Here is a 19,308-nt window from a genome sequence, read left to right on the forward strand (position 1 = left end):
TGACAATTACTACAACTAAAGTGTACAAGTGTTATTGCTTGACAATATACAGAAACAAGAAAAATTGCCCTGGTTCAGTGGTGGTGTCCTACCAGTTCGGACCTGTTCAGCTGAACCAGTAGTAACTTGGCAGCTTGGGTGCTGCAACCGGCAGTGACCCAGGCATGCCACACCCCCAAACCAGTTCTCCCTTGCGCATGCCCCCAAACCAGTTCTCATCTTGTTTTTTGCTTCTGCGTATGTGCAGGGCAATTTTAGTTGCACTGCACATATGTGCACAGAGAGAACCGGCAGTAGTCTCTGCCGGAACCCACCCCTGCCCTGGTTGCCACTGTTGGTCACATGTTAGAATATTGTAGTAGACATTAAACAACAAAGAGAATGATGCAACTACAACAAGACCAAGTATCTAATAGCCTAAAATCACTAGGTTTGTCTTCTGTGGATTGAGATGGAGGTGGTTTTATTGTCTTGTTATCTAATCATATTGCAAAGTGATAGTAACTGATAGTAGATTTGCTTGGTGTGTAGAGAGCGTGGGAATTCTGCAACATTCACTGTACATTCTCTTGTATGCAATATATATGTCTGAGTAAATTTTCCCATGCCTAGTTGGTAAGATCTAATTAAGCATCACCAATTTCTGTATGATGAAAAATCTGATAAAATGGATTTGTACAAAAAACTGCAGTAACTTTCTCATTAGTACCTCAGCTAATTTCTTTGTAGATCCAATGAAACATCCTTTTATAAGCCATTCTCTTGTCCTGTCAATTATAAATCCACTTTCAATACCATTTTTATCTTGTCAGATAAAATTTGTTCTACATCTTTCATTTTTTTAAATAACATCTTTTAAAAAGTCTATCCATAGGGGTAAATATTGTTACTGACATTATTGATATTGCTGCTATTATTTCAGTATGATTATGTTTTGCAAAATTTTGTAGGCTTGTTAATCTTTCCTCTTTTGTTCCCTCTAGTGTCCAGTTTTTGAACTCATGAAATTGCTCATCTATGTGCGTTTATTTCAGATACTTTAAATTGTTATTTTTTATTATATTTATTGTTCATGGTGGCCTAGTGATGAAGACATTCGCCTCCACCTTGGAAGGTTTGAGAGTTCAATCCTAGCAGGTTTTTCTCTTAGAGTGCAAAGAAAAAATATCTGGTATGGCATCAGGAAGGGAATCGGGTCAGTAACGCTCAGTTCCATCTAATTGCACCGAATCTACCTGAATTAAGGGATTATAGGGATGTTTATTATTTATTATTTACTAAATTTGTTTGTTACCCATCTTACCTCAAGGAGACTTATGGGTGGCTTACAATATTAAATTCTGAAGGTTATGATTACAAATTTCTTTTGTTTGGGTCTGAAGATACATTCATCAGCATTTTCCCACTTGTCATTTTGAAAGTCTCTTAACAGCTTTAAAATAATTAAGGACCAATTCCTGAAAGTGAGAAAGTGAGGTTTGAGAATTTAGTATCTCTTATGGTTGTGAAAAAAAAAAAAGGCTAATCCCATTATCTCCTGGCACTCATCCCAAACGTAAGGTGACCAGACGTCCCAATTTTGGCGGGAGAGTCATGATTTCTAACAATTTGTCCCGTGTACCGGGGCATTTTTTAAAAGTCCCGATTTTCTGGCTTCATGTTGAAGGCCCAGTGGATTTGCTTAAGAAATCCTAACCGGGGCAAGACAAAAGACACTCTGTCTAACCCTCTCTCTGTCTCAGTACTTTCATTGAAGATATTAAAACATTAAAGCAACCTCCTTTTATAAGAAAAGATTACCCAGTACCATAGAGCTCCAGGAAATACTTTGGCTAGAGAAGGAAGGACTGTTTCTTCCTGGATTTCCCAGAGGGAGGGGCACGGAGGTTGGAGGTCAGCTCATGTGGAAAAAATGGTGGCAAAGTTTCTTTGAAAAATATTTCCCTGGGACTAATAATTTCACCATTTTAATTTGCTCAGTTCTTTGTATTAACATCTACATCATTCTGGATTGACTTGGAGTGCTTGCCTGCTGGTAAGTGAGCCGGGTTTTTTTTTCTTTTATTTTTTAATGTATTTTTAAAATAATATTTTATTTATTGTGCCATAGGATTTTTTAAAATAGTTTTTATTCTGTGTGGATTCTTTTTTTAAATTGTCTTAGACTATTTAGACTTAGACTATAGAAGTAAAACATTTCAAACTATTCCACACAGAATAAATTGAAGTAAAACTATTTTTAAAATTCTATGCACAATATATTTCAAAGTATTGTGCATAGAATTTTAAAAATGGTTTCACTTCAATTTATTTTGGATAGAATCTTTTTTTAAATAGTCTAAGACAATTTAAAAAAAGAATCCACACAGAATAAAACTATTTTAAAAAATCCTATGCACATAAATAAAATATTATTTTAAAATACATTAAAAAAAAGAAAGAAAAAAACCTGGCTCACTTACCAGCAGGCAGGCACTCCAAGTCAATCCAGAATGATGTAGATGTTAATACAAAGAACTGAGCAAATTAAAATGGTGAAATTATTAGTCCAGGGAAATATTTTCAAAGAAACTTGCCACCATTTTTGCACACAAGCTGACCTCCAACCTCCGTGCCCCTCCCCTCCGGAAAATCCAGGAAGGAACACTCGCGATTTCTCTAGCCAATGTATTTCCTGGAGCTCTATGGTACTGGGTCATTTTTTCTTATAAAATGAGGAAAAAGGGCGGAGAGGGGTGTCCGTTTTCTTGCTTTAATGTTTTAATTATATCTTCAATGAAAGTACTGAGACAGAGAGAGAGGTTAGTTAGAGTGTCTTTTGTCTTGCCCCGGTTAGGATTTCTTAAGCAAATCCACTGGGCCTTCAACATGAAGCCAGAAAATCGGGACTTTTTTAAAACGCCTGGGACACGGGACAAATTGTTAGAAATTGTGACTCTCCCGCCGAAATCGGGACATCTGGTCACCTTACCATAGACGCGAGACGCCTCTGTCGGACACAGCGGCGGGGACAGAGGAGGTGGGGGGCGAGGCGGGAGAGCGCGGCGGCGGCGAGAAGCAGCGAGAAGGGACCAGGTAGGAGGTGTGGTCGGCAGCCACTGATGCCGGAGAAGCTGCTGTGACTCTGTGAGACATGGCCGCTGCTGTCACTGCTCGGTGGCTTCTCAGGGATGGTGAGAAAAGGGGCTCTGGCCACCTGCGCCATCTCCCACCCATCTTCCGGGACTCACCCAGCCCGGTGCGCGGCACTTTAAAGTACATGCCGCCGCCCCAGCCATACAGCAGGTCCCAATAAATGGCATTTTAAAGTGCCAGCGCGCCTCCCGGGGCGGCAGCATGCACTTTAAAGTGCCAGCGCGCCTTCCGGCCATTCAGCAGGTCCCGCTGAATGGCTGGGGTTGCGGCATGCACTTTAAAGTGCCGGCGCACCTCCTGGCCATTAAGCAGGTCCCACTGAATGGCCGGGGCGGCGGCATGCACTTTAAAGTGCCGGCGTGCCTTCTGGCCATTCAGCAGGTCCCGCTGAATGGCCGAGGTGTGCCCCGCCATAGAGCGAAACACTTTATGGCCAGGGGGCGTGCTGGCACTTTAAAGTACATGCTGCCGCCCCGGCCATTCAGCGGATTCTGCTGAATGCCGGAAGGCACACTGGCACTTTAAAGTGCATGCCGCCGCCTGGCCATAGAGCGAGACACGTCCTGCTTTATGACTGGGAGGCGTGCTGGCACTTTAAAGTGCATGCTGCCGCCCCGGCCATACAGCGGGACCTGCTGAGTGGCCGGAGCTGGCATGTCCCCTCTACGTGGCGGCATGGCTTTAAAAAATAAAAATAAAAAGTGCCAGCCCGCGCACCAGTAGAGGCGGGTAAAACACACACACACACATACACACAAATTACTTATAATAATACAAATTACAATTACTTATAAATAATTTTGAATTCTTCCCCCTTGCTCCCTCCCTCCCACCCACATACCTTTTCCAGCTGTGTCAGAGGATTTCAACTCTCCTCTTGTCCGCCATGATGAAAATGTAAAAAAAAAAGGCAACTTAGGCAAGAGCTGCTGCTGCCAGAGCAGGAGGCAAGAGAACCACGGGCCTCCTTTGCATAAGGAATTTTTCGCCTTTTAACCCTTGCTTAACTCTGAGCAAGGGTTAAAAGGCGAAAAATTCCTTATGCAAAGGAGGCACGTAGTTCTCTCGCCTCCCCCTGCAGTTAGCTCTAAGCAGAGTCATCCACTGTAACTCTGGCAGCAACTACCTCTGCCTTTTTCCTTTTAATTTTTTTTCTTTTCATCATGATAGTGGTGAGGCCCTGCCTCCCTTGACTGCACGTCCCTGGGCAAGACATAAAGCGATATTTGGGCATAAGAGTGAACATGATACGGGGTCAAACTAGAAGATCTCCTGGGGGCCTCGTCTATCCCTTCTATCTCATTATACATTTTCTAATCTTGAAGAAGAACAGGAAATTCAAATGTCAAATCACAAAAGCTAACACCTGCTGTAAGTATGTCAAGTCAGTTGGAGGTCTCACTTGCGAGTCAGACATAGAGCTCAACCACATAAGTCAGAATGAAACTAGTGCTTACTTCATGCTTCTCTGCCTAGCAATAAGGAGCCTAGCCCATAGAAATGATTTAGCATATTTCCGTGTTAACTGTTTTGAGGAAGAACATGCTTCTCCCTAAGAACCTCGCTCAGATGTCAGATGTGGGTTTACACTTTATTTTGGCCAAAATAAAGCTTCTCTTGATCTCGCAGTCCGGGTCTCCTGATTTCTGCAACAATACACATATAGATCTGTAGCTAGAGGACCCACCTCTTCCTTCTATTTCTTGGGAGACAGACGAATCTCACGAGAGATAGAATTTACCGGAAAATGATGTAAAAGCCCTGTTCATATATTCATAATATATCAAATTTAACACTGAAAGAATTACAGAGCTGTCAATAAACAGAATATAGCTCCCAGTAAATTAATTAACAAATCAACAAGAAAATACCATGGCCTGGTTAAACCACAAGATGTTCTAGTCTCTTCAAAATTTGAAAAAAGCTCTGGAAGAGATTGGATTCAAATGATCAGTGATTAATGTACAATATTATTCTAAAAATATATCGTCATATCCACTCTGTGTGAACGATAAAGGCTGGAATTGCACACAGTACCCTGGCCAGTACTGAGAAATAGGAAACCGTGCCACCTAAGAGCACAACAGACAAAATAGGCAGTAAATCAAATGCATTTCCTGGCTTGTCTTGTGTTACCTATTTCTACAGAGATAGCAGCTTCTGAAGCAGAAGCCACTTTGCATATCCTCTGGCACTCCAACTTCTTGGAGATTTCAAACATTTATCAAATGCTGTCATGAAAGACATTAGTGTGACATTCGCCACAACTTTATTCACGCCCCTTTCAAGCTATGCTCTTAATTTTAAAAGGACCAACCTTTTTTGGCAGCATAGAAGGCACCATTAATGTCCATTTAATTAAAAACAATTTTAAAACACGAAAATGCAACAGCAAACGTGGGAGAAAAGAAAACAGTATCTCTTCTGGTGACATTGTGACTTCTCAACCATAGTAAAAAAAAAAAAAGATCATTTGCCATTTGGTTTAGAGCAAGAGTTTTTCAAACCCGGCAATATTTCAATGTATCTAAACTCTCAGAAATCTGAGAGTGGAAGTCTACAAACCTTAAGGTTACCGAATTTGAAAAAAATATTTTCAGTGTGAAATTTCAGCAGATGTAATTACCAAACAAACAAAATTTAGTGTGAAGTTCTGTGAACTCGGTAAATCAATAATTCGAAAAGCAAAAGTGTTTTGCAAATGAAGACATATTATGTTGTGCACAAGACTGTCTTATTTTCAGTAATACATGTAATACATTTTTAAAAAACCTATTAATTAAAACAAGACTACGTTGTTCCCCGAGCCAAAAGGCAGCTGACACTTCAAGGATCCCTACGACACCAATTTCAAGCCCGCTGAGAGCGACTCTTTTCTTTCTACGTCTAAGAGCGCAAACGGAAGGACTGTAGAAAACTTGACGCCGATGACGTCATCCCACGGAAGTTTGTATTGGGATCTTTTCAAGAAACGACTGAGAAATATGTGGACGGGGTGGTTTTGTGACTTCGTGGCCGGCCGCCGCTTGCAAGAACTTCTGGCAGTCAGACAAATACAGAACAGATGCAGGTTGCAAAACTTCTGGATAACCACCTTAGAGTAGAGGGAGAAAAAGTGGGTCTGAAACATCTTTTCCCAGGCACTTTCCTCCAGCATGTCACTCACCCGGAAGGCACCTGGCTGGGGAAAACTGGGATAGATCGTTGCATATAATATTCTAACTCATGGCCTTCCTGTATTCTGCATAGTGTTTTCCGTGTATGTACTTGCACCTGCAGACAACCAAAAGCAGACTTCTAGAGGATATGGTCACTTTAATGCTTAAGGGAGAGATGCTTTGTTTGCCCTAGCATGCTTTGCCAAGTGCCCTTTCAGTTGCTTTGCAAAGTCCTGTTTACTAATTTCAGATCCATTGCATCCTCTAAATTTCCTTCCATCAGGTATGGCAGAGATATTTCTCAGCACTTGCTGCCTGTGATCATATTAGTCAAAGATACCTATAATTTAACTTGTAGGCTTTTGCAAATCTAGCTTATGGCGACTATGGTTAAACTTAGCTCCTCTACAACATGTGCATCCCACGTTCTTTGGATCTGAAATCAGAAAGAAATTAGGCTTTTAGGATGTTTACTAGTTTTCCAGGTGGAGGGGGAGAGAGAGAGACCATATTAATTTGACAGTAAGATGAACATGCTGGCTAAAGGATGGAGATATGCTTCCTCCTCTCAATTATATAAATCTTTTTATTCTAGAATTAGGCTTCAATATTGTCTGAAATTAGAATTATGAATTTAAAGAAACTGGAAAGAGTTTACATTAAAATCCTAAAAAGTCCCAAATGTCTAGCAGACATAGAAAACCTCGCTTAGAGCTACTCTGTTGGAAAGGTAAAAAGGGAATTTAGTTGACATAACATGCATCAGAGTGCTTTTAATTTTATATTCTTCCCACTAAATTCAGTGGAGCTAACACCCAAGCAATTGTAGAAAGCATTAATGAACTTTTTGAACTTTTAATGTTTCTAGCAAGAAAAAATGCATATTCTCTGGTTTTTCACATGTTTTGTTAAGATGCAAAATAAGGATAATTTTGATGCCATAAATATAAGGAAATTAATTGGCTATTCAACTCCAGTGAACTTTTGAAATTGGAATGGTTGTTTCACAGTTTAATAGCTCACAACTATAGCCATGTTTCTTGAAGCCGGGTGAATAGGTCCTGGGTTATGGTTGTAGAATGATACTTTGTAAAGTAGAAGCCACAGAAATGGTGGGAATAGCAGCAGATTCCTCCACATGTTTTTTCATTTAAATTCCAGTGGAAATTGCTATAACATCTGAGGATGAGTGAATAAGCTTGTATGTGAGAACTAAGTTTTAGTAATATGGTAATTGGATGTAAGCTATCCATAGGTAGATGGGTGCCTGGTGAAGCAACAAGCTGTTACATTATCTTATTTAATTTTGATTTTCAAGATACATATATGAACCAAATTACATTTCAAAAGGGCTTAGAAGCTGAATAAAACAACATATTTTTTTCTTCCAGATCCAGTATTGTAGAAAGTGCTAAAATCATAGAAATGTAGCTATATTGTACTTTAGTTGAGATAAAAGGACCCCCTATTGCTGCAAGCATCCTCACGTTTCTTAAACAGCATATCATTCCATTCATCTCCTTTTGCACATATGATGCAAATCAAAAGTTCATAAGGTAGTCCTCAATTTATGACCACAATAGAGTGCAAAATTTATATTGTTGTGATTTATATTATTAAGTGAGACATTTGTTAAGTGACTTTTTTCCCCATTTTGCAACCTTTCTTGGCAAGTTGTTAAGTGAAGCATTGCAGTTTTTAGGTTAGTAATGTCCTTCATCTGCTTCCCCATTGACTTTGCTTGTTAGGTCACACGTTGATCACATGACCCTGGGACATGGCAACCATCATAAATATGAATCGGTTGTTAAGCATCTGAATTTTGATTACCTGACCATGGGGATACTGCAATGGTTGTAAGTAAAAAAAATGATCATGTCACTGTTTTCAGTGCTGTTATAACTTTGAACAGTCACTAAATGAATTGTTGTAAGTTGAGGACTACTTGTAGAGAACAATGTAAGTAAACTGTACTGACTTTGCTATTTTACTGCTGAGAAAGCTGGCATTGCAGGAAAGAACAGATGTTTATTACAAAACTCCTCATCTGCAGTACATCTATTTTGCTCTTTGTCAGGAGCAAGATGTTTCTTGAAATAATCAGACCTAGGGACTTCCATTATATAGCTAAACGAAATATTATTTCTTCATACACCAGCATATCTATACCACTTTTGTTTTCCATATATATTGTATGAATTGATTCACACAGAATGCTTCTCCTGTAAACTTTCTTTTATAATACTACTAATAAACATTCATGAAATTTACATGCCACCTGACTCCCAGTGACTGGGTGACTTTATCTTGTTTACAAACTGGAGAACACCAAAATCTTAAGACTGGAAAATATTATTCCTATCCTCTATTTTCTGTCAAGTACCATTAGTCTGTGGTAAGGTAGACGTCCAATAAATTTAATAAATAGTAAATAAATAATAATGGCAAGTGGCAGAATTGCCATCTCTGGGTTACAAAATTTGGGATTGCTAGAAGATAGCAAAAAGAAACATACAAATATAACTTATTGCTATCCCCTTGTGATCACCTGGAAAAAAGTGGTATAGTAATGCCTCAGAAAACAACGTTAGATTGAAATAGATTTTCAGTGGAATCGCTGAGAGAGAGAGAGAGAGAGAGAGATGCTTATCTGCGTTTTCAAGTTGCCTTAGTTACTTAGGATAACCACAGTCCCAGTTGAGAGTGATGGCCATTTGTTTTCCTTCATTTACACTTCTTTTGAATCTCCCGGTGCTCCAAAGCAAACATCTTACCAAGAAGCTAGGCCTCATTACTGACTGAGAATAACTGCTCTGTGGTGAAAAGTTCATCACATTGCTGAGTTTGGGTCAGACGACATGTAGAGCAAATCCAACCGTAAAGTCAGAGTAATCTCAGAGTCAATGGTAGTCACCCATTATGTCCTTGATGGCTAAATTAAGTTTGCCATGCTGGAGGTAGGAGGAAATTGCTGACTGGCCGAAATATGTCCTGATACAGTGAAAATGGCACTGTTGTTTTGAGCCCCCTGGTTTTGACGAGTTGCTGTGCGGCAGGAAGTCCATGTTAAATAGAACAACAGGCTGAAGAGAATAATTGCTCCAGCAGCTGTGAGCACAATGCCACTGATAAACATGCTGGCAAAGGGGCGTGGGGTTGTGGGGTTAGTGCTGACACTGGTGGTAGAGAGGGCTGTGAGCACTGTGCCACACACCAGCAGCACCAAGGCTGTCAGCAGAAGCACGGCGCAGTCCGAGGAGCCACCGCTCTTCAGCAACTCCACCTGTTCCCGTCTGCGAATGCAGTTCATGTCCTGGATGGCAGAGCTCAACAGCTGCTTCAGTAATACCAAGAGTGCCAGCAGACAGAGTGTTGTGCCCACTGCCAGCCTCCACTCTCCAGAGCGACTGCTAGTACTGTACAGTAGGGCAATACCACCCACCCCACAGGCCAGGATCAAGGCCACTGCTACTCCGTAGCAAATAAGGGACTTCTTGGGCTCCTGGAACCACCATAGCTCCACATGTTCCTCCAGGATGTTCCTCTGGATGCGGCTGGCATGAGCTGGGAGCCTGGGTTCATTCAGGTGCTCCATTTCTGCCATGGTGGATGCTGAACCGGCTCATACACAGCATCAATGGGCCACAGGAACTGTGCTTTCAGCTGATCTGGAGGATGGCAGCAAGGAGGAGGGTGGGTGCTTGTCACATTTTCCCAGGGATAGAGGCAATGAACCTTTATTTGGTTCCTATCCAAATCACATTTATTTTTTCCTTTTTGGGAGGAAATGGTTGAGAATTTAACAGCAGAAATGGAAGACTCCTCTGGCTGAGGCTGAGGCTGAAACCTGCTTCAGCGTTTTTCCAGCTCCCTTCTGAGCACGCCCAGATCCTGCCAGTTATCTGTAAAGGAAACAGTGATAAAATATGAAAAGAGCTTTCTCTCTGAAAAGTGAAAAGAGTGATGAGGACCACTCTCCATGGGGTCAAGTAGGGTTCATGCAAGTCAAATCAGTTTTTTTATGGGCCAGGTTATATTCTTCCATGTCTGGGAAAGTTGAATCACAAGTTTTCCTTGTGGCAAAATGTTTGTGCCAGGAAAAGCAAGAACATCTAATAATAAGTAACTTATAACTGATACTTGCCCCTATGAAACTTTTGGATGTATTTTCTCGTTTACACAGTTTCAATAATTTATAGCAAAATATAAGCATGCAAAAAAATGCTTCTCCGATTTCTAGTCTCAGGTTTTAATGCTATTTTAGTAACACCCCCACCTCTATAAATTCGACAATCATCTTAAAAATACTTATAATCTCTTCTTTAAGAAAAGGTGGGTTTGATATTCTCAGGCTGCCAAACTTGGCTCTTTGTAGTAGCTTTTGTCTTGATGGGAGGCAAAGAGAAATTATATTTGCTTCAAGCATGTCTCATGACATCAGAATGATAGAGGTTGAAAGAGGGGGAGTTTTCCAGTGAGAAAAGGCAAAAACAGGTTCTATATTGAAATCCAGTTTACATCATGTTGGGGTTAGCTTTGCATTTGTTAAAAATATTAAGAATATACAATAGCCTTTTCTTTTACAGATATATTTTTCATAAAATTATTAGAGTAATTATTCTGATCCTAGGGCTCATCCTCATGTCCCTCTAATTACAGTACAAAGATGGTTCTCTAATGATTATTAAAGGACACCCTCTCATGACATCACTTCTGTCTTTTCTCCAGCCCACTGCAAGGCACATCTTTAGTTGTTCTACTGGCAAGGCAGTATTTTCCATCTTTTTTTCAACATGTTTTGCCCTACATGTAAATACCTTGGTGCAATTCCTAAAACATTTCACACTGCACATTAAACAGTATAAAATTAGTCCTGAGTATCACAAAATCAAAACAGCAGATTAAAACACAATCATAGTATCAAGGCCTCACAATTGTTTCAATAAAATGAGAAAAGCATGATTAAATTTTATCTACTAACACATTTGTGAAATATTACCCCAGAAGAGCAAGCGGAAGACATGCAATGTGCTGTTTAGGTACAAAGTTCTGTTAATTGCAGGAAAAAAGATATGAGAGCATCTTAATATTTTTGGGGGGGAAAGGCAAAAACCGATTAGGAAAGATATAATGCAAAAAATACCAGAATTGCTTCTGTTGAAGCAATAGCTCACCCTTATTCTGTAGTTTTGTAAATCTGATGAATCTAGAGCTATAATGATTATGTGAATAAAGACAACATCAAAAGGAATACCTATACAATATAAATTGAATGACCTGGATTAAAATATGCAGTAGAAACTGACATATTTTGATTGATAATGGTTGAGAATAGATTGATAAATATAAATAGCAGAAACATTTTGTATCAAAATAGAATTAGTGGTCATCCAACAAAACTGAAATGTGATTTTAAAACAAGATGAATTGTCTTATAAAGCACGTACTAAATACAGAGTTAGAGGAATGGAGGGAATATCCATAGCTACTTTAAAAATACTTAGACTGGAAACAGTTGTTGACTAGTCACATCAATTTCCTTGGCTATTACACACCTCCTTAGTACTTGATTATAAAGTTTACATTGGTCTAATCCAGAAATGTTGCACACATGCCTAGTAAAGAAGCTTCTTCCATGCAGGCCCTCAAGGACTGGTCTAAATTTCTTGTTACCTTCAGTGTGCTCTTGTTATGACATCTTAGTTCCAGGATGCTGGGTCAGTGATTCCTTGCCTTTCAAGAATTCTACTCATAGGTGTTGCAGTCTTAGCTATGTCTTCAACAGGTTGGCTCTTCTTTGGCATAAGACTATTCATGTCATGCACCAATTCTTAGGCTCTTGGTACAAGTCTTCATTTTAGTAGCATTTGCGTCTTGTACTAGCAAAAGCTGATGATTGAAGCAGAGATCCCACACAATAAGAAAGCTTCTTTCACTGTTCCAGTCTCACATGGTCCCTCATCAGCATCTGCCTCTTGTCACCAACTGGTTCTCTGTGTGGTGAGACAATAGAAGCTTGCATCTAAGCTGTCTTAACCCTTGATACACACTTTTTCTCCAAGAGTGATTGAGACCTGGGCTTATTATTAGCTTCTTTTCTTCATCCCCAGTTTAAGGTACAAATAATAGGATTTAATTTTTCTAACAGCATTTAACTGTTTCATACTACTTTGCTCTTCTGGTCCCCGTCCCCCCCCCCCCCCCACACACACACTTTAGATATTCTGGAAATTAGGCAGGAATCTAGGTAGAAAGTGGATGATGAATATATGAACAGTATTTAGGAAAAATAGTAAAATATTTCTGGTACCCTTTTCTCAAGATGGTGATTCCTCACTGATCCATTTTAAAATCTTTTCAATATTTTTCAATATTTAATAAGGAATTTAGATTATCTGGCTTAAATGGCTTTAAATTTTCTGGATTTAAATTTAGAATTTTCTACAGTCTTCCTCTGTAGAATATCAAAAGTATCTCAGACTAGAAAATGAAATTATTTTCACAGACAAATATGATAATTATTACACCTGGATGGCCTTCGTATTTTGAGGCCTACTTATTTTGCTGAGCTCTGAAACCAGAAAGTCTCTTTGTTTAAAAAATTACAGTACAGTGTGAAATCTAAGTTTAGAATCTGAAGATGTTCAGGAGAAGCTCCTGAAATGTACTGTCTGGCATAAAACCCTTTACATTCTTTACTGAGGCTTAAAAGCAATCTATTTACAATACTGTTTTTCTTGGTTTTTTTCTTCCTGCTTCCCTTGTATTTGTCCGCAGATGAAATGGACAGACAAGATATAACACTGCCCACCTGTCCTTGAAAGTAAACCTCTGCCAGCCTGGTATTCAAGCGATATATTGAGTTACTACAACTTCTATATTTCTCTGTATCAAAATTGTCCCTCAACATATCTCCAAGTCAGAGAAAGTTGGCATTTCAAATAAACCCTGATTAGTTTAATATCTTCTTAATCAAAAATTGCAGATAGAGCGTGTTAGTAATTTGGCTCAGGGCTAAAATTATTGCCCTTTTTTGTATTTTAGCAGATTTTAGCTGTCAAATTAAGTAAGATATTAAGTAAGATAGAAAAAGTAACTTCATATGTTAGCAATACATAGGGCATTGGCATCAAAGCAATGGGGTGGTCATTTATAAAACCACTGGTAGTCAAAGGCCACAATTAATGCATTTTTTTAAAATCGGAAAGATGTGTTTGAGAATAATTATGTATGGAGATCTAACAGCAGATAATGGTTTTAGAGGATATTTAGTACAGCACATAAGAATGAAAGAATTATAATTAATCCTCCCCCACCGCTTCTCAAATAAGAGATCTCATTTATCCCAGGCAATTGTTTAATAATTTAATCAGAGGCTACTGGAGGTTTCCCTTGCAGAAGCAGTGAGCAGAAAAGAGGAGGTTTCTGATCCAGACACAGCCTGACAGCATCAGCTCAAACCCTCCCCTCCAACCGGCATAGAACATGAGATCACTGTTAAAACTACAGGGAGATCAGGCCTATTTAAGGCAGATTGCTAGCTAAGCCAAATGATTGGAAAAGCCAAAGTACTAAATCTAGTACTAAATCACTGGAAGGTGGATCAAGATAGAAGGTAAATCTCTCCCGCACCCCAGACGCCCCTAAATCTCTTTCTGCTACTGTGATTGAAGCTTGAATTCTTGAAAAACAAACAATGGAACCCTGTGGATGTTAAATTATGACTACAGTTTTGTCATGAAATCCATATCCCTGGCTCCATCCACTTCATTTAAATAGTGCAAAAGAGTTAAATGCCTAAGACTGTGTATGGATGGTGCTCACTAGTTTGAGACAATGTTTGCTATGTTTGCAGGAGTGTCTGTAGCTAGGAGAAGTTAGCACCTAGCTTGGCTTTAGCTATTCAGCATTAACCCATATGGGAGAAGACTTGTCCTGCTCACCATTTCCAACTGTTAGTGATTGAAACTACTAGGTAAGGAAACCTAGAGAGGAAGGATGGTTGTCAGACTTAAAAAGTACGCCAATTCCACCACCTTCTTTGTGATCTCCTGAAGTTTAAATGAAAGTAAAAGATAAACAGAAATACATGGCAATTCATAGGGAAATAAATCTGCCTATACTGTATGTTGGTTATAGTATAACTGAAGAAGGAATATGTCTGAGTGTACAGTATAATAATCCTCTGAAAAGAAAGGCAGTTTCTTGACCAAAAAGAGAAAAGATAGCATGGCATGGAGACACAGATATTTCTTGGGATGGGCTTCACTTACCTACAGCTGATTAATCACCGAAGATGCTGTTGCCAGAATCTTTTCCTGGGCCGTGTTCTTGGGTTTCCTAGGATCCTTGTGCCATATTCTTCTTCCATTGTGGTTGCTTAAGGGTCAGTTTTTAGAGTATGGTCCAAAGATAACATTGAAACTTGCCTTCTTCACTCTCTGCCTGCGTATGCCTATCAAGTAACAGGTGCTAATTCCACCTCCCTCCTCCGTCTAACACCAGATGCTTCATCTGATAGGCTTACAACAGTCACTGACCTTTGCCCAGGCAGGTACATTCTCTAGCAGGGTGGAGTTGGACAGACAACCTGTTGTCCTTGGAAACATTCCAGCCTGATGACGGTGTGTGCACACGTGGGAAGAGGAAATAAGGCCGGTGAAACCAAAAAAGAAGGATGCACATTACAGGTAGAGGTAAACAGTACAGGATGATAGAGTTTGATGGCTTCTTGCAAAACAATTGTTTTTTTTTCTTCTTCAAGGAACCTCACGGGGCAGTAAGGAAATGGTACAGATTAGCATCATCTTTTGTTTCTTTTTGGAAATTGGGAACTTTTGGCAGGTTTCTTTAGAGTAGGAATGGCTCTTGAGTCCTAACAGGAAGTAAAAAAAATCTATCAAATCTGTTTGGGGAGTGAACATATTAATTGAACAGATCACCAATGAACCTTACAAAGACTAGAACAGCATGCAATGTCATTAGAAAGTCTATATAGACTGTTGCAGAAACATTGGCTAATTGGGCTGGATTTGGGGGTCTGTTAAAATGCTATCTGTCCAGTTGGCAGAAAGCTACCAGTGTAACATTTTCTGTCCCCATTGCCGGTATGTATTCTGCACTGATTGTTTTGGCTGGAAGTCAAATAGTGGTGCCCTTATTTTATGCCTGCAGGTTGATTTTAAAAAGTAATTGGTAAAACCTTATTTATGGCTTTGCTGCAGAGGTGTTATTCAGCAGGTTCTGGAGAACTGGTAGTAGAAATTTTGAGTAGTTCGGAGAACCGGTAAATACCACCTCTGACTGGTCCTCCCCCCCCCCCCCTATTCTCTGCCTCCTGAGTCCCAGCTGTTTGTGAGGAAATGGGGAGTTTGGAGTAACCTTCCCCTGCCACACCCACAAAGCCATGCCACCAAGCCACGGTAGTAAAAAAAAAATGAATCTCACTATTGCTTTGATGCCCTCTGACTTTTCACCAACCAGCAGCAGCCAATCATGGCAGTGATGAGAAGATGGGGCTGGGACAGGTGGCAAGCTAAAAGTGGCTTGCCCTGTCTCTCCTGTTTTGATATATATGCTACAGAAGGAAAGTGCCAAGTGCATCTGTTCAGTGGGCTTCTGGAAATGCTGACTTTTAACAAATAAACAAATAAAAATAACTCATGCCCTCTGCAGGAGGGCTTTGGTCAAATCTGAATATGGCAATGGCCCAAAGCTGTGTCCAATTGTCATGGACATAAGAAGTGGGGAAACCCAGAAGGTGGTGGTAGAGTGGGCCCAGTAACTGGCAGGCATGTCCCCAGATCAGCCTGAGCTGGCTACAAGCCCTAAATTGATCCTATCTCCCTATTATTTCTGACTCCTTTGCCAACAGAATGGTTGGTGAAGCACATCATATTTTAAGCACTTTGAGACAATTGCGGGTTGCTATTACTTTAAGAGGAAACTATTACTTTAGCAATGGGATAGCTTACACCTGCCTCACACAAAGACTGAGGACAATAGGAAAGCAATATAATGGGGATATGGTAGGAAAAATATCAGGCAAATTGGTCCCATGGTTAGATTCAAGTTGGGAAATATCTTCTGAAGAGCATTCAACAAAGTTGGTAGATCTCATATCTCTTTATTCTGATGGCATATTCTGATAGGCAAATGACAGGGAAAGTGTTGAAACTGAAGTTTAACTTGTCTGGGAAATTTTCACTACCGGTAGTTTCTTTCATAGCATTTCTAAACTATGGCAAACTCTTGGATGTTTTCTGATTCCGTATCTTGATTTCTTGTTTGTGATTTGCAGCAGCATATTTCCCTCCAAATGACAGTAGGGTTCTTTGATACAAGCACATAGAAGTTTTGGCATCTTGTTAAGTTCCTTCTGCAATCTAACTCTTTTCTAGCTGATATAATTATTAGTTTGATGAATATACTATAACTGGAGTTTCAAAGTCCAATTTAACTGATAGTGACTTCCTGCACATAATTATGAAGTTTTCTTGGCAATAATGCTGAGGTTGGCTGCCATATTTTCTTGTCAGGTTAATAACATATTCCCTCAGTAATTTTGTGGTATTGTTTTCACCACAAAGATTATGCTTTAAATCCTTTTTAGCTACCTCTCTCTTGAATGTTCTTGTTCAAATTACAATATGTTTCAGCAGGATATATTGATATTTAGCTTCCATTGATTTCTGTTTAAAATGTAACTGTTATTACAATAATACTGACAATATGAAGTGTACATTGTGTGCTCAGTAATGGGAGTTACGTTCCATATACCATGGATACAAAACAATACTACCACCTGTTCATGTAGAGAAAACTTCCTTTTGTGACATTGACATGCCTTGCGCACAAAGATTTGTTATTTTACCTTGGAATCTCAAGCAGAATTGTACATTTTGCAACAAATTTTATGAAGTCCACATTACAATTAAGCAGCAAGTCCATAAATATCTTCCTATTTGAGGAGGATCTTAGATTTCCTCTTTACAAGTTGTATATGCACATGTAAAAGACATGTGGTACCGAGAGAATGTCTCACCTAAGGGCAACACCACAATTTGATGAAGCCAAAACTAAGCTATTTTAATATAAGCTATCAGAGGAGAATAATTAGCTAGTAATTATCAATGATAAATTACATCCGCTTTCATTGCAGGAAATGATGATAGATGTACAGAGGAACACTGAATATGAATGATGTCATTTGTAAGATGTTATAAAGAACTGTGACCAAGATCTTTCTTTATAAGGTCCTTTAGCTGGACTGGAACTCAATCTTCTGGTTTTTAGACCAGCATATTAACCAAACTGGCTTTACAGTGGAAGCATTTCACTGATACCCACAGACCATAATACTCCAAGCATTTTTTCAAATGTGCAGAATCAAAAATCAGCATGTAAGCTATGACAGAAAGTCAAGCAATAAAAACCTAACACTTACAGGAAGACAAAGGAAATAGCATGAGCCTTTAATTGTTATTTAAAGTGGTCTCATCAATATTATTATTCAAGTATTTCTTAGTATCTAGGTCAATAGTGGATTTATTACGTACATAGAAGAAGCTAAAGGAAGTATAACCTTAAAATAGGGACTGTGTTGGAGAACAAAAATGGCAAGAAAGGAGAGGTGAAGGGGAAAGAGTTGTATGAGAGCGAAATCAAATTGAACTGTAACAAACAGTAACATATTGGAAGTTTACATCCCTTAGCCTATTTTCAATAATGCCACACACAAGGGTTTTTATCTCCAATGGATTCTGCTTTAAGTTGAAGCCAGGTGACCAATTTCCTTCCTAAAGCTCTGTGTATGCTCACTTGATTTTCCAGTCCTGAGACTTGAAACATATTAACAGGAGGCAGGCAAATCCAGACTAGCTTGTTTACTGTTTCTTTAACATTCTGTCTCAATCCAAAAACTAGACATGCTAAAAAAAAGAAAGAAAGAAAAAAGAAGAAGAACAGGAAAAAGCCATCCTCCAATCACACTTGGACAAGATTACAAATGCAGAGAACTACATTTAGGGAACGTTTAGAAATGCAGAGAGTTGCAGCATGGAGTTCTTTCTAGCCAGGTCAATGTGATTGTATGCCACTAATTTTGTCCATTTCCAGAATGGGGAGTCTTCCACTTGACAAAGGCCGGATGGCAAGGGCTTTCTCTTGCCCCTGCATTTGATCTCGAAGGCACTTGATTTCCAGTCTCTGCATTTGAATTATTCTCTCGGTTTCCTCTTCAAGATTCAAACGTTGAAGGCCTGGACTCAGCTGCCGATCTGGGGAAGGACCTAGATGAAAAAAGAAGTCAAAAGTCAATAAAAGTGATAGACAACTTTTTTTGGGGGGGGGGGGGGAGAAATCAAGAAAAGTGCTACAGTATTTAAAAACACAAGAGAAAATAGTGAAAAATACAGATGCTGCCAAATATGAAATGATACAAGAAGAGGTGTGCTTACATTATCTAATAAATTGTATTGATTGGTTATTAACTAATTTTTCATTTTTGGCATCTGGAATGCTTGTACTTGTTGCATTCCTGAATATACCTTTATATATTCTGTAGCAGGGGTGTTAAACTCAAGGCCCAGGCACTTAGATCTGGCCCATGGGACCACTCTAGAAACAGCAATTGACCAGCCTGCAGTGCCTCTGCTAGCGAAAACGGAGTTTGAGTGGGCTGTATGTGGCCCTCGCAGGCTCTTCAGTCGCAACGCCCTCCTGCAATCCTCTGTCAACTAAAAACGGAGCTCGGGCAGCTGCGCATGGCCCCCTCAAGCTCCATTTTCACTGGCAGAAGGCATCAGGCCACCACAGACGCCCACAATACGAGTGATGTCAAGCTGACCACACCCACCCTGGCTATGGTCACCCCGGCCCCCATGGTCAAACACAACCCTGATGCATCCTGGAATGAAATTGAGTTTGAACTCCTGTTCTATAGCATTAAGGTTCCAATGTAACTGGCTCTGGGAGTGCTTCCAACTAGTAAAAATGTTAAATGATATCACATTAT

At 39.6% G+C, this 19,308-nt stretch overlaps 2 protein-coding genes across 3 annotated transcripts in view; both read right to left on the minus strand.

Annotated features, from left to right (window-relative positions):
• Nucleotides 1–8,176: 8,176 nt before the first annotated feature.
• Nucleotides 8,177–15,514, minus strand: TMEM125 (transmembrane protein 125). Of its 2 annotated transcripts, XM_032219058.1 has the most exons (3): nt 14,567–15,514; nt 11,967–12,286; nt 8,177–10,195 (listed from the first exon to the last, which is right to left on the minus strand). In XM_032219058.1, the coding sequence occupies exon 3, from the start codon at nt 9,895–9,897 to the stop codon at nt 9,226–9,228; it is 672 nt and encodes a 223-aa protein (XP_032074949.1). In that variant the 5' UTR covers nt 9,898–10,195; nt 11,967–12,286; nt 14,567–15,514; the 3' UTR covers nt 8,177–9,225. The 2 variants fall into 2 exon arrangements, with proteins under 2 accessions (XP_032074949.1, XP_032074950.1); XM_032219059.1 differs by lacking the exon at nt 11,967–12,286.
• Nucleotides 15,515–18,127: 2,613 nt separating this feature from the next.
• CFAP57 (cilia and flagella associated protein 57) overlaps nt 18,128–19,308 on the minus strand; it is a 38,914-nt gene continuing 37,733 nt past the window's right edge. The window contains exon 22 of the mRNA XM_032219060.1: nt 18,128–18,583. Within this exon, the coding sequence (XP_032074951.1) occupies nt 18,372–18,583 (212 nt within the window). The 3' untranslated portion in view covers nt 18,128–18,371. The remainder of the gene's footprint in view (nt 18,584–19,308) is intronic.

The sequence above is a fragment of the Thamnophis elegans genome, chromosome 5 (genome assembly GCF_009769535.1).
Source record: "Thamnophis elegans isolate rThaEle1 chromosome 5, rThaEle1.pri, whole genome shotgun sequence".
In the NCBI taxonomy this organism is placed as follows: Eukaryota; Metazoa; Chordata; class Lepidosauria; order Squamata; family Colubridae; genus Thamnophis; species Thamnophis elegans.